Source organism: Puntigrus tetrazona, chromosome 19, assembly GCF_018831695.1.
Source record: "Puntigrus tetrazona isolate hp1 chromosome 19, ASM1883169v1, whole genome shotgun sequence".
In the NCBI taxonomy this organism is placed as follows: domain Eukaryota; kingdom Metazoa; phylum Chordata; class Actinopteri; order Cypriniformes; family Cyprinidae; genus Puntigrus; species Puntigrus tetrazona.
Window position 1 is genome coordinate 667,066 of NC_056717.1, and position 14,169 is coordinate 681,234.

The 14,169-nt window shown below is 36.5% G+C and overlaps 1 protein-coding gene across 4 annotated transcripts in view; it reads left to right on the forward strand.

The window, feature by feature from the left end:
- Positions 1-14,169, forward strand: part of col16a1 (collagen, type XVI, alpha 1) — a 58,861-nt gene that overhangs the window by 40,190 nt on the left and 4,502 nt on the right. For 2 of the 4 annotated variants that reach the window (XM_043218128.1, XM_043218129.1), the window contains 26 exons: positions 296-352; positions 510-551; positions 744-815; positions 1,724-1,777; positions 3,401-3,442; positions 4,329-4,445; positions 4,631-4,672; positions 5,565-5,642; positions 6,514-6,558; positions 7,395-7,439; positions 9,060-9,113; positions 9,198-9,251; positions 9,425-9,478; positions 9,897-9,941; positions 10,312-10,365; positions 10,709-10,744; positions 10,921-10,983; positions 11,255-11,326; positions 11,441-11,494; positions 11,579-11,623; positions 11,836-11,880; positions 12,256-12,309; positions 13,486-13,539; positions 13,740-13,790; positions 13,875-13,964; positions 14,077-14,112. In XM_043218128.1, coding sequence (XP_043074063.1) covers positions 296-352; positions 510-551; positions 744-815; positions 1,724-1,777; positions 3,401-3,442; positions 4,329-4,445; positions 4,631-4,672; positions 5,565-5,642; positions 6,514-6,558; positions 7,395-7,439; positions 9,060-9,113; positions 9,198-9,251; positions 9,425-9,478; positions 9,897-9,941; positions 10,312-10,365; positions 10,709-10,744; positions 10,921-10,983; positions 11,255-11,326; positions 11,441-11,494; positions 11,579-11,623; positions 11,836-11,880; positions 12,256-12,309; positions 13,486-13,539; positions 13,740-13,790; positions 13,875-13,964; positions 14,077-14,112 — 1,455 coding nt within the window. The remainder of the gene's footprint in view (positions 1-295; positions 353-509; positions 552-743; positions 816-1,723; positions 1,778-3,400; positions 3,443-4,328; positions 4,446-4,630; positions 4,673-5,564; positions 5,643-6,513; positions 6,559-7,394; positions 7,440-9,059; positions 9,114-9,197; positions 9,252-9,424; positions 9,479-9,896; positions 9,942-10,311; positions 10,366-10,708; positions 10,745-10,920; positions 10,984-11,254; positions 11,327-11,440; positions 11,495-11,578; positions 11,624-11,835; positions 11,881-12,255; positions 12,310-13,485; positions 13,540-13,739; positions 13,791-13,874; positions 13,965-14,076; positions 14,113-14,169) is intronic. The other 2 variants (XM_043218130.1, XM_043218131.1) reach the window with 2 other exon arrangements.

The window sequence follows — 14,169 nt, forward strand, 5'->3', positions numbered from 1 at the left end:
TTACTGTCAAAAAGCAAAAACAAAACCAGTATATGGATGGATATGGGTTATTAAAACAAATATATCATGTATCTTATTCATAAATACTCTTTATGCTCTCTTTTAGTGTCTTTCAGTAATTTTAAGATATAAGATATAATTTGTTCCAATAAGCAAACTCCTAGTAACATAAAAGCAGACATACTTTAGCAACTACATAGCAGCACCCTAGAAACAATCTAAAGTAGTTGTGGCAGTTTACTTACAAAATGTCCAACTAACTGTAACCAATGTTTTTTTGTTTTTTGCATCGTAGGGTGAACCAGGAGAGTGCAACTGTTTGAATTCTATGTCCCCTGGAACTGGCGGACCTGTGAGCTAATGCTTTATTTCATTGTTGTTAATCAGGAGTACATTAGCACACTCTCACACATAAACACTCAAAGAATTTGGGATATTAAACATAACCTTTTAAACCACGAGGCCTGATGTCATTCACAGTGCTGAACGTCATTACTCTTTTCTTGCAGGGGGTCCCAGGTGGTGAGAGCAGGTGGCAGCCTGGTCCTCAGGTGTGGCGTCCTTTTCACTCTTTATCTCCCTTCTGCTGCTTAAAGCACTGCATTATGAGAAGTTTGTTAGAAAAAAAATAGCAATTACGTTAGGGTTTCAGTGCTACACTCTACCAATAGAGACGTAAAAAGAAATGTGTGATTGTGACAAATGAGTCGTCTTACTTTACACATGTGCTTAATGTGCCTTAGGGGCCTCCTGGACCACCGGGCCCTCCAGGTCCCCCAGGGCCACAGGGCATTACAGGAATCCCCGGCCTACAGGTGAGTATGATACACATGGCGTCAGGGCATACCTCTGCTATTTTCTCTCTGTTCCTCCATCCTGCTCTCTTTGTGGGGCTTCTGTATCGGGAAGGCCTGCATGGGTAACTCTGGGCTTAAACTAAAGCATATTTAAATGCACAGATAATGTTTACATTTAAAACATATGCTAATTTAGTCAATAATGTTTAATACCTAAAGCTGCCCTCAATTAAACGTAATATAATGTAAATGTAATGTCATGCAACTGTAATGTAGTTTGTAAAAGAGCGCTATAAATTTGCACGCTTTAAAGGGGCTTCTGGGATTGGATAGTGCCGTTGGGATGTGCTTTGTTAATGCCTGTGCTTTTAAAAGTTAATGTAAAGTAAATGTAAATATTAATGTAGATTGCAAACCTAAAGCATTATTGTATAGTTAATATACTGCGCAAAAATATGAATCAAATGTAATCTTAATACATTAAATAAGTAGTTGGGGATCATGCTGCTTTTTTCTTTTTAAAAACCATGCAGAAGCTCACCGTGAGGTTGCTGTATTTAATTAAAGTCCATTCGATATCTTTATAAGATATGTTTCAAATACACAATGGGAATTATGGTGGTATTTAAGCCCATCATCAATTAACTCACCCTGATAAACTGGCAAATTTCCTTCAGCATGATCTCACCGTGAGCACTGAGTGGTCTTTAACCTGGTGTTGTGTTGATTTCCCAAGCCTCAAGAGAACTGAGATTAAAAAATAGACAGAGAAAGGCAAGAAAAAATGTAAATGTCTACTCCGAGCTGGAACACAAACCAGGAGAGGGTCCAGGGCTTTGGCTACTTTTCCTCTGCCCCGCTGGAGAAGGAGGTGTCCAGATTGTGGCCACAGGCTAAACCAATTCAACCTCAGTTCCTTCTTACAGGGTATCCCTGGCAACGATGGCGTACCAGGGCAACCGGGTCCACCCGGCAAAGCAGTGAGTAACCAGACAGGGGGAGGAGTTTATTGCAGTATATAAGCACGAAACAAGGAGCCCGGTTGGTCGACTTCTGTGTTAGAAGGGGAGCGGGTCGGGCCTCCTTTAAAGCAGTGCAGGGAGACGGAGGTTATTTACAAAGACGACGGCAACTTTTTTTTATAATAACAAGAGGAACCAGTAGTCTGCACTCTGTGAGGCATCTCTGTTGTCCTTTACGGCCGCCAGAGGTCCCATTACCCTTTCAGAGTTAACTCACAGTCTCCGAGGCTTTGTGTAATGGTAAACACTGCCATTGTGTTGAGTTACGGTTAAGGCGGCCATTACTGTGAGTGATGTTCCGTACAGAAAGAGCCATTAGTTCTGTGGTTGAAAGCAGGATTTCGGCATTAACGGCCCCGTCTCTCTGCACACATATTTTCTCAGCTGGCTAAAGGCCCATCTTGAAATCAGAGCTCCGGGCTTCCAGCCTGCAGCGGAAATTTGGCCGAACTTCAGTCCCGGGTCGCTTTGCTTTGCTTCTATCGGCAGACTCCGACCACCGAGTTCTTCCAGAGCACAATCAGATCTAAACCATGTTATTCTTTTAAGTCTCGTTCGCCAATTTTCGAGAAACAGACCCCGCGAATAGCTTAATCCCAAAGCTAGTTTATTAATACACTAATTAATTCTGTTCTATATAGCGGCAAAAACGCTAAATAGTTTAATTAGAGTAATGAATAACGTTAAAAATTCAAAGGGTTCTTTAAAAAAACTAAAAATGCAAATGGTGACCAGTTTCAATATCAAAACTGTAATTACTGTGGATTAATTGGATGGCATAAGGTGGAATGAAGCCACTTTACTGAGATGCAGTGAGCCCAAAGCCAAAGCCAGTAGTGAGAGGAGATGACGTACTTGAAGCACATCAGTATCTACCTTTAAGAGCATCTGAGAGCCGCACTCATATTCTGTCAAGTTCTCTGGTTCAACTGCAGTTACATATTTCAGTCCTCTATACAAAAAGGGCCAAGTGCATATAATATTTTGGTTCGAGTGGAAGTGAAATTTGAGCAGAATTTTTACAAATGCTTTAAAATACTCTGGTGATTCATTACATACTCCACATATAGGATTCCATATCACAATGTGGGTGTTGAACAATGAGGTTTTGTTTTTTTGTCCTGCTGAAAGTCGTTTGTGCTCTGAAACGAATGCCTTTTAAAGTAGGATGTGAAAGTAACTTTTTATCCATGCTGTAAATGGCAAGCTGGAACAATATTTTTTACCCATAATTAATTATATTTTCATTTACATGTTTATGGATCCAATTAGTCAGTAAACTGTTTTGAAATGACAGCATAATAAATAATTGTAGCATAATGTGAAATAATCTAGCATGTTAAATTCATTTATTTTTTTGAATAATTTCATGCAAAATACTTTCATTATTAAAATTAGATTTTTGTTATTAATGATGCAATGAGATCATAACTTTACTTTTGAAGCAATGCTTTTAAAATTACTTTTTTTTCTTTATAGTGCATTGCCTTGGTCTCACCATAGTTACTTTCTTCTGAATCTTTTCAACGTTCAGTTGTTGAAAAAGTGTCACCATGTGTAACTGTCTCCTCCGTTTTGCAGCATCAAATTTTACTGCCTCAGGATTCAGCTTCCACAGACAAGGTAAGCAACGTATGTATAACTGCACGTATTCAACTTATCTCTCTCTCTGTGTGACATTATTAGTATGCATGTGCAAGGAAAGACTGGTATTATATGGTAATATAATGTGTACATAAGCATACACATTAGCATTGTTGGTGTAGCATGAATAAATGTTCATTTTTTCGATTCTCCCAGCAGTATTGTACACATTGTACGACAGCGAGACATCTATGCAATGCATGCATTTTCATTTGGAAAATGAATTTTTTTAGTGCAGGGGTCTTAAACCTTTTTGAGCCCCATGGTGGATAGAGCAATGAGGAACCCCTGTTGCATATTGCATAAATAACTGACATATTTCATACGTATACAACCATATTGCATCTAACAATATGGTAACTGATAACTTTAGAGAAATATTAGTTTTAGATAATTGTAAGTTTAATAGAATTTTCTCATGTTTTATGTTGAAAAAGACATGTAGCTGTGCATTTTTTTTTTAGATAAGATTTATAGAAGAAAGTTTTTTTTTTTACCCATGTCTTAATAATAGATGTGTGCCTTTTGATCAAATATATATATATATATATATATATATATATATATATATATATATATATATATATATATATATATATATAATGTATGATCAGAGTTGCTTTTTTGAGCTGAGGTCATTTGGATTCTTACATTCCTGCTCTATCAGGCTGGAATGTTACTGTTAGCTAAATATCCTGTATTTAAGTTTCACACACCTTTCTCAGTCTGTCTGTACATTCTTACTCTTCAATGCAGCAATACTATTTACTTGTAATTGCATGCATATGCTGGGTATTTTTTATTGTTCATTTGCTTCTTGCAGTGAGTACACATGTGTTTGTGTCATGTGTATGCTTCACTGTAGGAGGGCTGTGGCGATTGCTCCAGCGGCCTACCAGGTGTGCCCGGAATGGTTGGCGCTAAGGGCGAGAAGGGAGATCAGGGCAAGCCGGGGGTTGTACCATCAGAAGGATGCGAACGGGTGAGAGGGATGGTGAATGATGGATGATAGGATTGGTATTAGACAGGATGTGGCTTTGTGTTCATAGCATTGATTGTTCACTTGTTTTATGCCTTCCATTTGGCATGCTGTTTGATTTCTACAGTAGCTTTGTGCATAGAACATATAGTGCTAAACCTCTAAAGTCTCTATGATCAACTTCACAGTGTCTAGAGAAACTGCAGAGGGAAGAAACACCAAGTGTGCCTGTAAGTTTGCGGACTGATTGGTTAATGCTCGTTTTACACTTGCATAAAACATGGGGAAACTTCTCAAGCTGCAAGCTACTCAATATGTTAAATTACAGCCATAGCTATTTATATTCAAGCAATTTAAATGGGTAAATATATCACTGGACATTTTTTTGTATTACTCTGCATTCATTGCACAAATATAATCTGAGAAAGATCTTAATTATGATGACAGGATTCAAAATATTATTTTTTTTTTTTTTGTGGGGGCATATAGCTTGAATTAAACTAGAAAAACACTACATAAATGAGTCAACAACTGCATTTAAGCATAAATGATGCAGGCCTTTATGCAAAGATTTTTATGTTAATATTTTTTTAAAATACATTTATTTATTACTAAGTGTACTTAAAATCTTTTGACATATCACTTAAGATTACAATTATAATTAAACATTATTTGGAGCAATATTTCACTATTAATAAGGATTGTACAAGATCTCTGTAATATCAATCTTTAATTCTTCATATGCACGATATTTCAAGTGTACCAAAATTATGCTTGTAATAGTTCAACTTCAGCACAATCAAACACAGTTCAGTGTATCTTTAGTTGGACTACGGCAATTGTGTGTATTAAGCACAAAATTAATTGTTTCAGGTCAGCAGACTTTAGGTATACCGCTAAGAAAAATATAAAAGTACAGTTGCAGGGTATTTTTATTAATCACATAAGCATGTAAATGTATCTGTATTACACTTAGCACAAATGAATGCATTTCAGGTACATTTGAATATATATTTTTCACTAGGGGAGCTACTTTCATGTTATTGTAAACGTTAACATTTGTGTTTCTCTTTGAAATAGTTGGAACATTTTCTTATTGTAGCTGTTTATGTCTGCTTATAGACTAGTAACAGTGGTCCGTGCGTTGGTGCACAAGGAGTTCCTGGATACCCAGGGAACCCAGGGATCAAAGGAGAGCCGGTGAGAGACCTTGCTGAGTTTTAATTAATACCAGTGCCTCTTAGAGAGGATACAAGAGCTAACATGCATCCTAACAAAACTATAATCATATTATAAGCATATATATATATATATATATATATATATATATATATATATATATATATATATATATATATATATATATATATATATATATATATATATATATATATATATATATATATATATATATATATATATATATATATATTATTCTGCCCCCAATTCCATTCTAATAATCTGAAAAGGTGGTGGACACCTTTAAAAAAAACATGGCTTGTGAATAATTAGGTGATGTCATTTTAATTGTAATTGTCCTGTTATTGGTAGACAAGTAGGTGGGCGCTAGGCATAGTACGATTACTTCACACCACCTTCACATTCATTCAGTCCGCTGTTGATGGAACCGATTGGCAGAGACTTCTGCCTGGTCTTAGTCATTGTCGACAGCTACTGTTTGTTTCAAAACAGAATCAAACTAACATTTTTATTTAACATAATATGTGGCCATAACATTGTTTTTCTGCATATGTAGTGTCATTAGGTGTATTTACATGGGCTCTTTAGAGGTGGGCTCTTTACTGAACTTAGAATAGCATAAATAATGCTATGAGATTAATGGGTTTTAAATAGGTTTAGAAATGAATACTGCGGTTAAGAAATTGCTATTTCTATGACTTGTGAATTGGTTCACTCGATTTGTTTAAAACCATGGATTTATTCAGTAATGACACAGCTGGGTTTTCTCATTTAGAAATCACAACAGTTTTTTGAATCTATATAGGTTGGCAAAATGAAGCAAAAACAAACAATATTGTAACACAATATTAACAGTCTCTGTTCATTGTAGGGTCCCAGAGGTGAGCGAGGACCGTCTGGTATTCCTGGAACCCCGGTAAGTTTCTACTTTTGCCTGTTATGCCTTAGATTGTCTCCTTAAAGGTCATTTCTGGCAGGATTGCCTTTTTAGCTCTCTTTTCTTAGAAACTGAGACAGAAACTGTGACAGCAACCCCAGATGGCTTTCGGGGGTACAGTCTATATCATACAGAGGCAAACCAATGCTGAGCACTTGTTTCAGAAGTACAGCAAACAGTGAACTGGTCTGCGTGACTTAATCTAGTCTAACATTTAATCCCACAAGGCAGTGTTTGCACAATCCATTTTCTTTTAGGTCCAATGTTTTCAGTTAGAATGGACCAATAAGGAAGATGAGTGTATGTATTACTGTGAGATTAGAGAGGCCCCTACTGTTTTAGCTCAGAATTGCATAATGGTTTCCAAAATAGTCCCAAACCTGCCCCTAACCTAATTTGAACATGGAAATGAGAGTTAAGGCTTTGTGCCCATTTTAACTTGTGTGCAGTGACTAGGGGAGTATTCTTTTTCTTTTTTTATTTCAAGAATATCAAGCACAAAGGATTAGGGGGCGAAAACCTCAACCCTCAATAGCTGTGATTTGTATCAATCACTACACTGACAACAAAAAGCAACAAACTCACTGAAATCCAATGAAAGCTGACCACACAAATATTTTTTTTTTTTCAGTTCTGTTGAGTAGTACAGTTTCGTCACGCTTTACTAGAACCAAGTATTTAAAACCAAAGTGACACAGGCTGCATGACTATGAGAAATAGAGGAATTTTAGTGTGATTGCTTTTGTTTGTTTCTTTTTGTCCATTATAAAGGAATATATTTCTAACTGTTGCTGTCTTATTATCCTTTTTTATAGGGCAATATTGGTTTCCCTGGTCCTCAAGGGCCTCCTGGACTGCCTGTAAGTCAAAGCATGCCAACTCACGATCGGCTCAGACAAACACCGTAGATGTTTAATTACCTCAGAAAACCAGCCCATCTTCTCTTGTTCACCACATTGAATGCCATGACAGAGAAATAAAACTGTACTGTAGTGGTGCTTGTTCAATTATCTCTCCTTAGCCATTGTGTCTGCGCTGCTGACAGGTTATTTTGCAGGGCCTTGAACGGCGCTGTTTTAGCAGAGGTTTGGGCTTACTGATGAATTGAGTCTGAGCCAGAATGGATTTTATTTGAATGCTGTCGAGCTTTATGCTTTGTGAGCTTTATCTGACTTTCTTTAATTTGCTTCAATCGAATCAGTTTGAAACAACAAACTCAGCTGCGTATATTTTGTGCAGATTTCCTATTAGCACGGAAAAACAGAAAATAAAGATTTACAGTAGGCCAGTGTTTTCCAAATTGAAATTTTCTGCTGAATTGATCCGCTAATAATGATGATATATAACTGAACCGCTGAGAAGACTCTGCAGTCAGCAAGATTCGGAAATATAACAGAAAGACATTGGAAAAAGAGAGGGATACTTTTTTTCTTTTTTTCTTATTATTTAAACATGAAGCCAAATACTCCCTCTTCTGTTTCCATTTAATGTGCAAAGACAACTGTAAGTGAGCTATTATTAAGTTCCTGAAGAGTCTAAACACTGGCTCTGTGACAGTTTCTCAACTTTGTTTGTTGGAGTGGTCTGAGATGTCGAAGTTTGGCTCAACCAGTGAAGTGAGTTTAGAACGGACTGCTTTCATTAATCATTCTTATATTAAATTAATGTTAAACCAGCAAGATCAAATACACCTGCTGGACATGGAAATGCATTTCATGATATAACATGCAAGACGCGTATCTGAGACTTTTAACTTTTAAATGTGGTATTATTATAATTATGCAATTTTATTTTTCTTAAAGGGAAGTCTTTATGATGTTGAAATCCATTTGTCCTTGACCTTGCTGAAAAAAAAAATGTTTTCTTCCCACAGGGTGCAAATTCACTTAATTTTTCTCAGTCGATTTTAAAAAAGGTCAATGCATTTAGAAAAAGTTAAATATTATTAGTATGAGAACAGTCTCTGGGAGTATTATTTAGTTTCGATCTCTATGTTAACTGCTTAAAGAGTATTGACCCTGGTTTAGGGAAGTAAAATCTGTAAACCGTTAAGTAATCTATCTATACAGGATGTATTTACTGAAGGACTCTCCGATATGCGATTCAGCTCAGGTCTAGGCTTTTTTCATTATGCATGCAGTAGCTAATAGGCATGTTTTGTCCCGTGACTATAAAGGTAAAAACAATCAAAACAATAACTCTGCATCATTTGTCTGCTCCTGGAATACAGATGGCAGGAAAGAAGGATTCATTAATCCATTTCCTTACATTCAGCCTTCGCTTAGGAAATAAATGCCAGGCTTTGGCAGGTGCATTAACTGTTTTGTTTTGCTGTTAAGCTCGCAATGATGTGAAATGGAAGGCTGTAAAAACATCTCCAGCAAGATGTTGTATAATTTAATAACTTTTGCATATGACGAATAAATATAAAATGCTTTTATTTTTGCTGGCTGTGTCGCTAATGTCTTTTTTAAACATAGGGTCAACTAGGTCAAAGAGGGACGGATGGACTTCCAGGACAGAAAGGAGAACACGTGAGTCACTCAAGAATTGATACTAAAAAGGAGCCAATGGAGAGCTCGCTATATTATTGAAGTACTTTTATTATTTTTACAAAGGGTCCTCCCGGAAATCCTGGCTATCCTGGAACCATGGGACCACCTGGACTTCCTGTAAGTGGTATTAAGATTGAACCTATTTGACCAGATTCAGAAAAAAAAAAATAAAAAAAAAAAAAAAATATATATATATATATATATATATATATATATATATATATATATATATATATATATATATATATATATATGTTTTCTGCTAAATATTTGATGCTTTTTTTGTACAGGGCCTTAAAGGAGAGCGTGGTAGTGCAGGAACTGGAGGGCAGAAAGGAGATTTGGTAACAATGCTCTTAAACTCTGTATATAATGTTAGACTTCTAGTATCCAGATCATCCATTTTTAATGGGACCTATTTTATTTCAGTGATTTTGTCATTTATTTGATGAAAATAAAGTAAAAAGAATACAACACAAAATAAATTAAAATATAAAACAACTATTTTATTATTTTTTTTAAATTGTATTTTGTAACAAAAGTGCAATTTTGATCAGTTTAAAATGTCCTTGCTGAATAAAATACTCCAAACTTTTGAATGGCAATGTGCTTATTACACAAAAATACATGTGCTTTTCAGACCTCCTCAACCTTTTATTTTGACTCTCCTTTGGGGGTTGAAGCCACACTGCAGCATTCACACAGGAAATCTTATAATGACTTGGTAAACAGTTTTTAAAACTTTGCACTGTTTTTATATAGGGTCCGCCGGGATCTCCAGGTTATCAAGGACCGGTCGGCCCTGCAGTGAGTAAACATCCAGATTTAATGCCTTTATTTTTTCCTCTTCACGTATATATAGACTGAAGTCATGACACTTGACTGCACTTCACTGCTTTGTCTTTTATCCTTGTTTTTTTTTTTCAAAACGAACCCTTATGTTTATCGGATGGCTGATAATCACGCACAGTATATATGTTAGAAGCCAGATTCCCTTTTGTATTCTCTTTGTGAGTAATAACTCTCAGATCAAACAAACAAGCTTCAAACGTTTTGTAGATTCATTGTGAAAAACTTTTTTGTTCTTTCCTTTGATTAAATTTTTCACAAAGATTGTCCTCAAAAGCTATGACAGTTTTAGGTAATAAAAAAAAACATATGTTTCCTTGACTGACAGGGTCCTAAAGGGGAAGCTGGAACAGCCGGACCCGTGGGTCCAAAGGGAGATCAGGTATGAAAGCATGTTGCTGAAATATTGACAATTGTTCTCTTATGTTTCTGTGTTTCTATATATGTTATATCTCTTGATATCACATTCTCATGATACCTTGTTCTTTGATATTAAAATATGTAGAGCAAGATGTTCTATTTTCGTTCAAATTTACAAGCCCAAGATCTAAGAAGTGTGCTAAACATATATAAAACCTGTTTTTGTTTTTTTGTTTTCTGGAAAATAAATATTTATAACTCCGTGTATTTACTCAATACGTTCCCAGGTGGAACATCTTCATTTTGTTGTTGTGATTACACTTTGCAGTGTGCATAATAACAGTTCTTGCGTCTTTTGTTTACAGGGCTTCCAAGGATCTCAAGGATTTCCAGGACAACCGGTGGGAATTCAGTCATTATCAGTCATCTTTCAGTCATAATTTACGCCACTGTTTCAGTCAAAAAACAGTCACGTTATAGAAGTGAAATGGATTTCAAAATGCAATTAATTTTGACTTTAATTTTGACGTGCTTATGGGGCGAGCCAGATGTCTCACTGTTGCCTTCCTGTCTCTAGGGTCCTCCAGGTTTCCCAGGAAAAGCAGGTTCTCAGGGCCCTCCGGGACCACAAGCTGAAAAGGCAAGTGACAGCATTATAATGCCTGAACGTGCATTGATAAATGAAATTATACAACATAGTGACATTCCTACCTCATGTTGGAAATAAACCGTTACATGAGCAATGACATTTGATAAATAACTCATCATTTGTATTCATTACGCATTATCACTTATGGTCACTTTGACAAACAAGCGCTCTGGTGTGCCGTTCTTTAGTCCTAAAATGGTTTGACGTGGATTTTTGATTCTTCTCTATCATGCACTCACCCTTACTTTATCTACTCCCTTAGGGTGGTGCTGGAGTTCAGGGCCCACAGGGACCCACAGGTCCCCCAGGATCTCCCGGGTCCCGAGGCATACCTGTGAGTCTCAGAATCCTCTGGATAGGCACCCTTTATAGCAGACATTCAAACTATGTAGTGTCTCTAAACAATGAAATTGTATTGTTTTGCCTTTTTTGTTTGTTTTGTTTAAAGGGACCACCTGGAATAGAAGGACTTGATGGCAAAGATGGAAAACCAGGTTTAAGGGTCAGAAAAGATGTGCCATATCCTTTTTTATTTTATTTTCTGTTTTACTTTTCCTAACTGTATTTTATTCTCACAATTAAACAGGGTGATCCAGGAGTGCCTGGCCCTGCTGGACCCAGAGGAATGCCGGTATTAACCGTGCCATATTTTCTGTCTTCATTTTCACTTTCCAAGTTCTTTGTAGATTTTATCAGTGACACATGAATACCAAAATCAACAGTTGGAACAAAGACTGAAACAAAGAACAAAGTCAACTTTAATTAGGCATCTCCAAGGAGGAGCTTGACTAGACTTTTCTCTGATTGGAAAAGGCTTACTTGTATAACTGTTTCTCATTCCAGGGTTTCAAGGGCATCAAAGGACACACAGGTCTCCCAGGAATGAAAGTACGAGGCTTTTCTTTGAGTTTCACAGCCTTGTCATTATTTCTGTTTGAAATGTGTAGTGCATAAATGAATAAAAAATGACTATTTCCATTGATCCTGTCTTTAAAGCTGATGCCTGTAATGTTTTTGATGTTCAAATGCTTTCTCTTAATGAGCAAAGACAACTACAAAAGTAACATTGCATTTTCCCATTGTTCTATGTGTCTGAATTGCTCTGCATGCCAACTTTAAATCTGTAGTTTAAGTTTGAAACGGGACAATTTGGGAAAACTTTTTGGAAACAGTCATTATTTTTGCAAATTAATTTGACACTTCCAATGATGCAGTCTGTGTTTTCTTTGAATCTACATCTCCCATTCTTATTGTTTTCTGTAGGGAGATAGAGGACCTCAGGGACCTGCTGGAGCAGCAGGAAGGTCTGGTCTAGAGGTAAAATGTCGTCTATTATAAATATATTTCCACTTAGCCTTTAAATGTGCTATAGATTTCCTTACAAATGCTCTATAGATTTCAGATAATGAAAGAATGCTTTGAAAATAGGCTTCTGCACCCTTAGATCAAGTAACATACTTCCTGTAAGTAGCCAACGTGCTGCAAGAGCATAATCCCATTGTACATACCTTATGTGTGTTGTCCTCTCACTATGGCAGTAACAAACCTTAATAACCAAGTTTAAGATTTTTCTACTTCACTGCTCTATACACACATGGCCATGGAAACTAGGGGCGCTGAGGGTGCTGCAAAACCCTTCGATTTTCCTTTTTGTGATTGTTTAATAAACTGACCAGAATGTATAGCCTAGTACGGTTGAATTTTTCTTGTTTGTCCCCATAACACCCGCTCATTTCATGTGAGTATTTACGGGATGTTTCCGTAATTTTACATTCCGATCATTCACATCCTCATCCTTTTTATGAGCTGAAGCTTTCTCGCTTCTCAAGACGGCCACCGCCAGTAAGCACTGCTCTTTAATTGCATTTAAGACGATTAAAGAGCTGCAGCCTAATGTAATCTATTAACTACGCAGATCATAATGTTTTAGATAATCCATATTATGACAAAATATTTGAATAAGGCTGAATTTGAATTTAACCTGATCACGTTTAATAAAAAGACATTTTAAGTTTAATTATGATTAATAGTGGACGCATGTCCACTATTATTCAAACAACAAACCAATTATACAGCGAACAAAAAAAAATTATATTATCAAAGAATGTCACTGAAGCTTATGTGTAAGAACTCCAAATAAATGCTAAGCTATATTTAGTGATATTGTCTGCAGTATTTGATGAATCTGTACTTTGTTGTTTTTGTTGAGAGCACTCGATAAAGTGCATTTAACCAAAACTTTTGCGTATAAGAGAAGTTAATATTTAGTAAAATCCCCCTAAATAATAGAAATATTAAATAAATCATTATTGAACTAAAAGCACAACATAGCAGACACCGGCGCACTGTGGCTCCGCCCTCCATCATCAAGCCCCGCCTCCCACAGTCGTTCCATCTATGCAACAATCCTGAGAGCTCATGGTCGTATTGTGCTTCAATTTGCTATCTGACATGCACCTCTTAATAAGTAAACATTTTTTACGAACATTTCAGGGCGATCCTGGTCCTCCTGGACCACAAGGACCACCTGGAGCTCCAGGACACGTGGTAAGTATTTAAAAACAAATCTTGTAATCTCCGCTTTAGTTTGTGCATATACATTACCCTTCAACAGTTTGGGGTTAGATAAGATAAGATAAGATTTTTTGTTTGTTTGGGGGCAAAAAATTTTACCTACCTCAAATTGTAGTGAACAGATAAACTATTTGAGAGTATTATAAATTAACACTTCAGCTGAAAATTTCTAGGGTTCTGCTGGATCTTCAGGACCACCGGGACCTATTGGGCCACCTGGAGTTGTGAGTCTATTTTAAAAAATATAATATCTCAGGCATGTTTTTAATTCTTTGAATGCTTTACGGTGTCTTCTTGTTCTTTACCAGGGCATTAAGGGAGACAAAGGTGAGGCAGGAGAGAGAGGACAGTCTGGATTACCTGGCCCTCCAGGGCTCCCAGGACATCCAGGGCTGATGGTTAGTACCTAAACTTGATTTACTATAATATTTATGTGAATAAATATTTATAGTTTGCAATCAAATTGTTATTTGAAACATTTTTCTGTCCCTGATTGTTGTTTTTCTGTAGGGTGAACCAGGAAGTGATGGACAAGCGGGCAAAGATGTAAGTATTTCCTTTGATTTGCTTCTGTATAAATCTTCATGTACAATATGCAGCTTC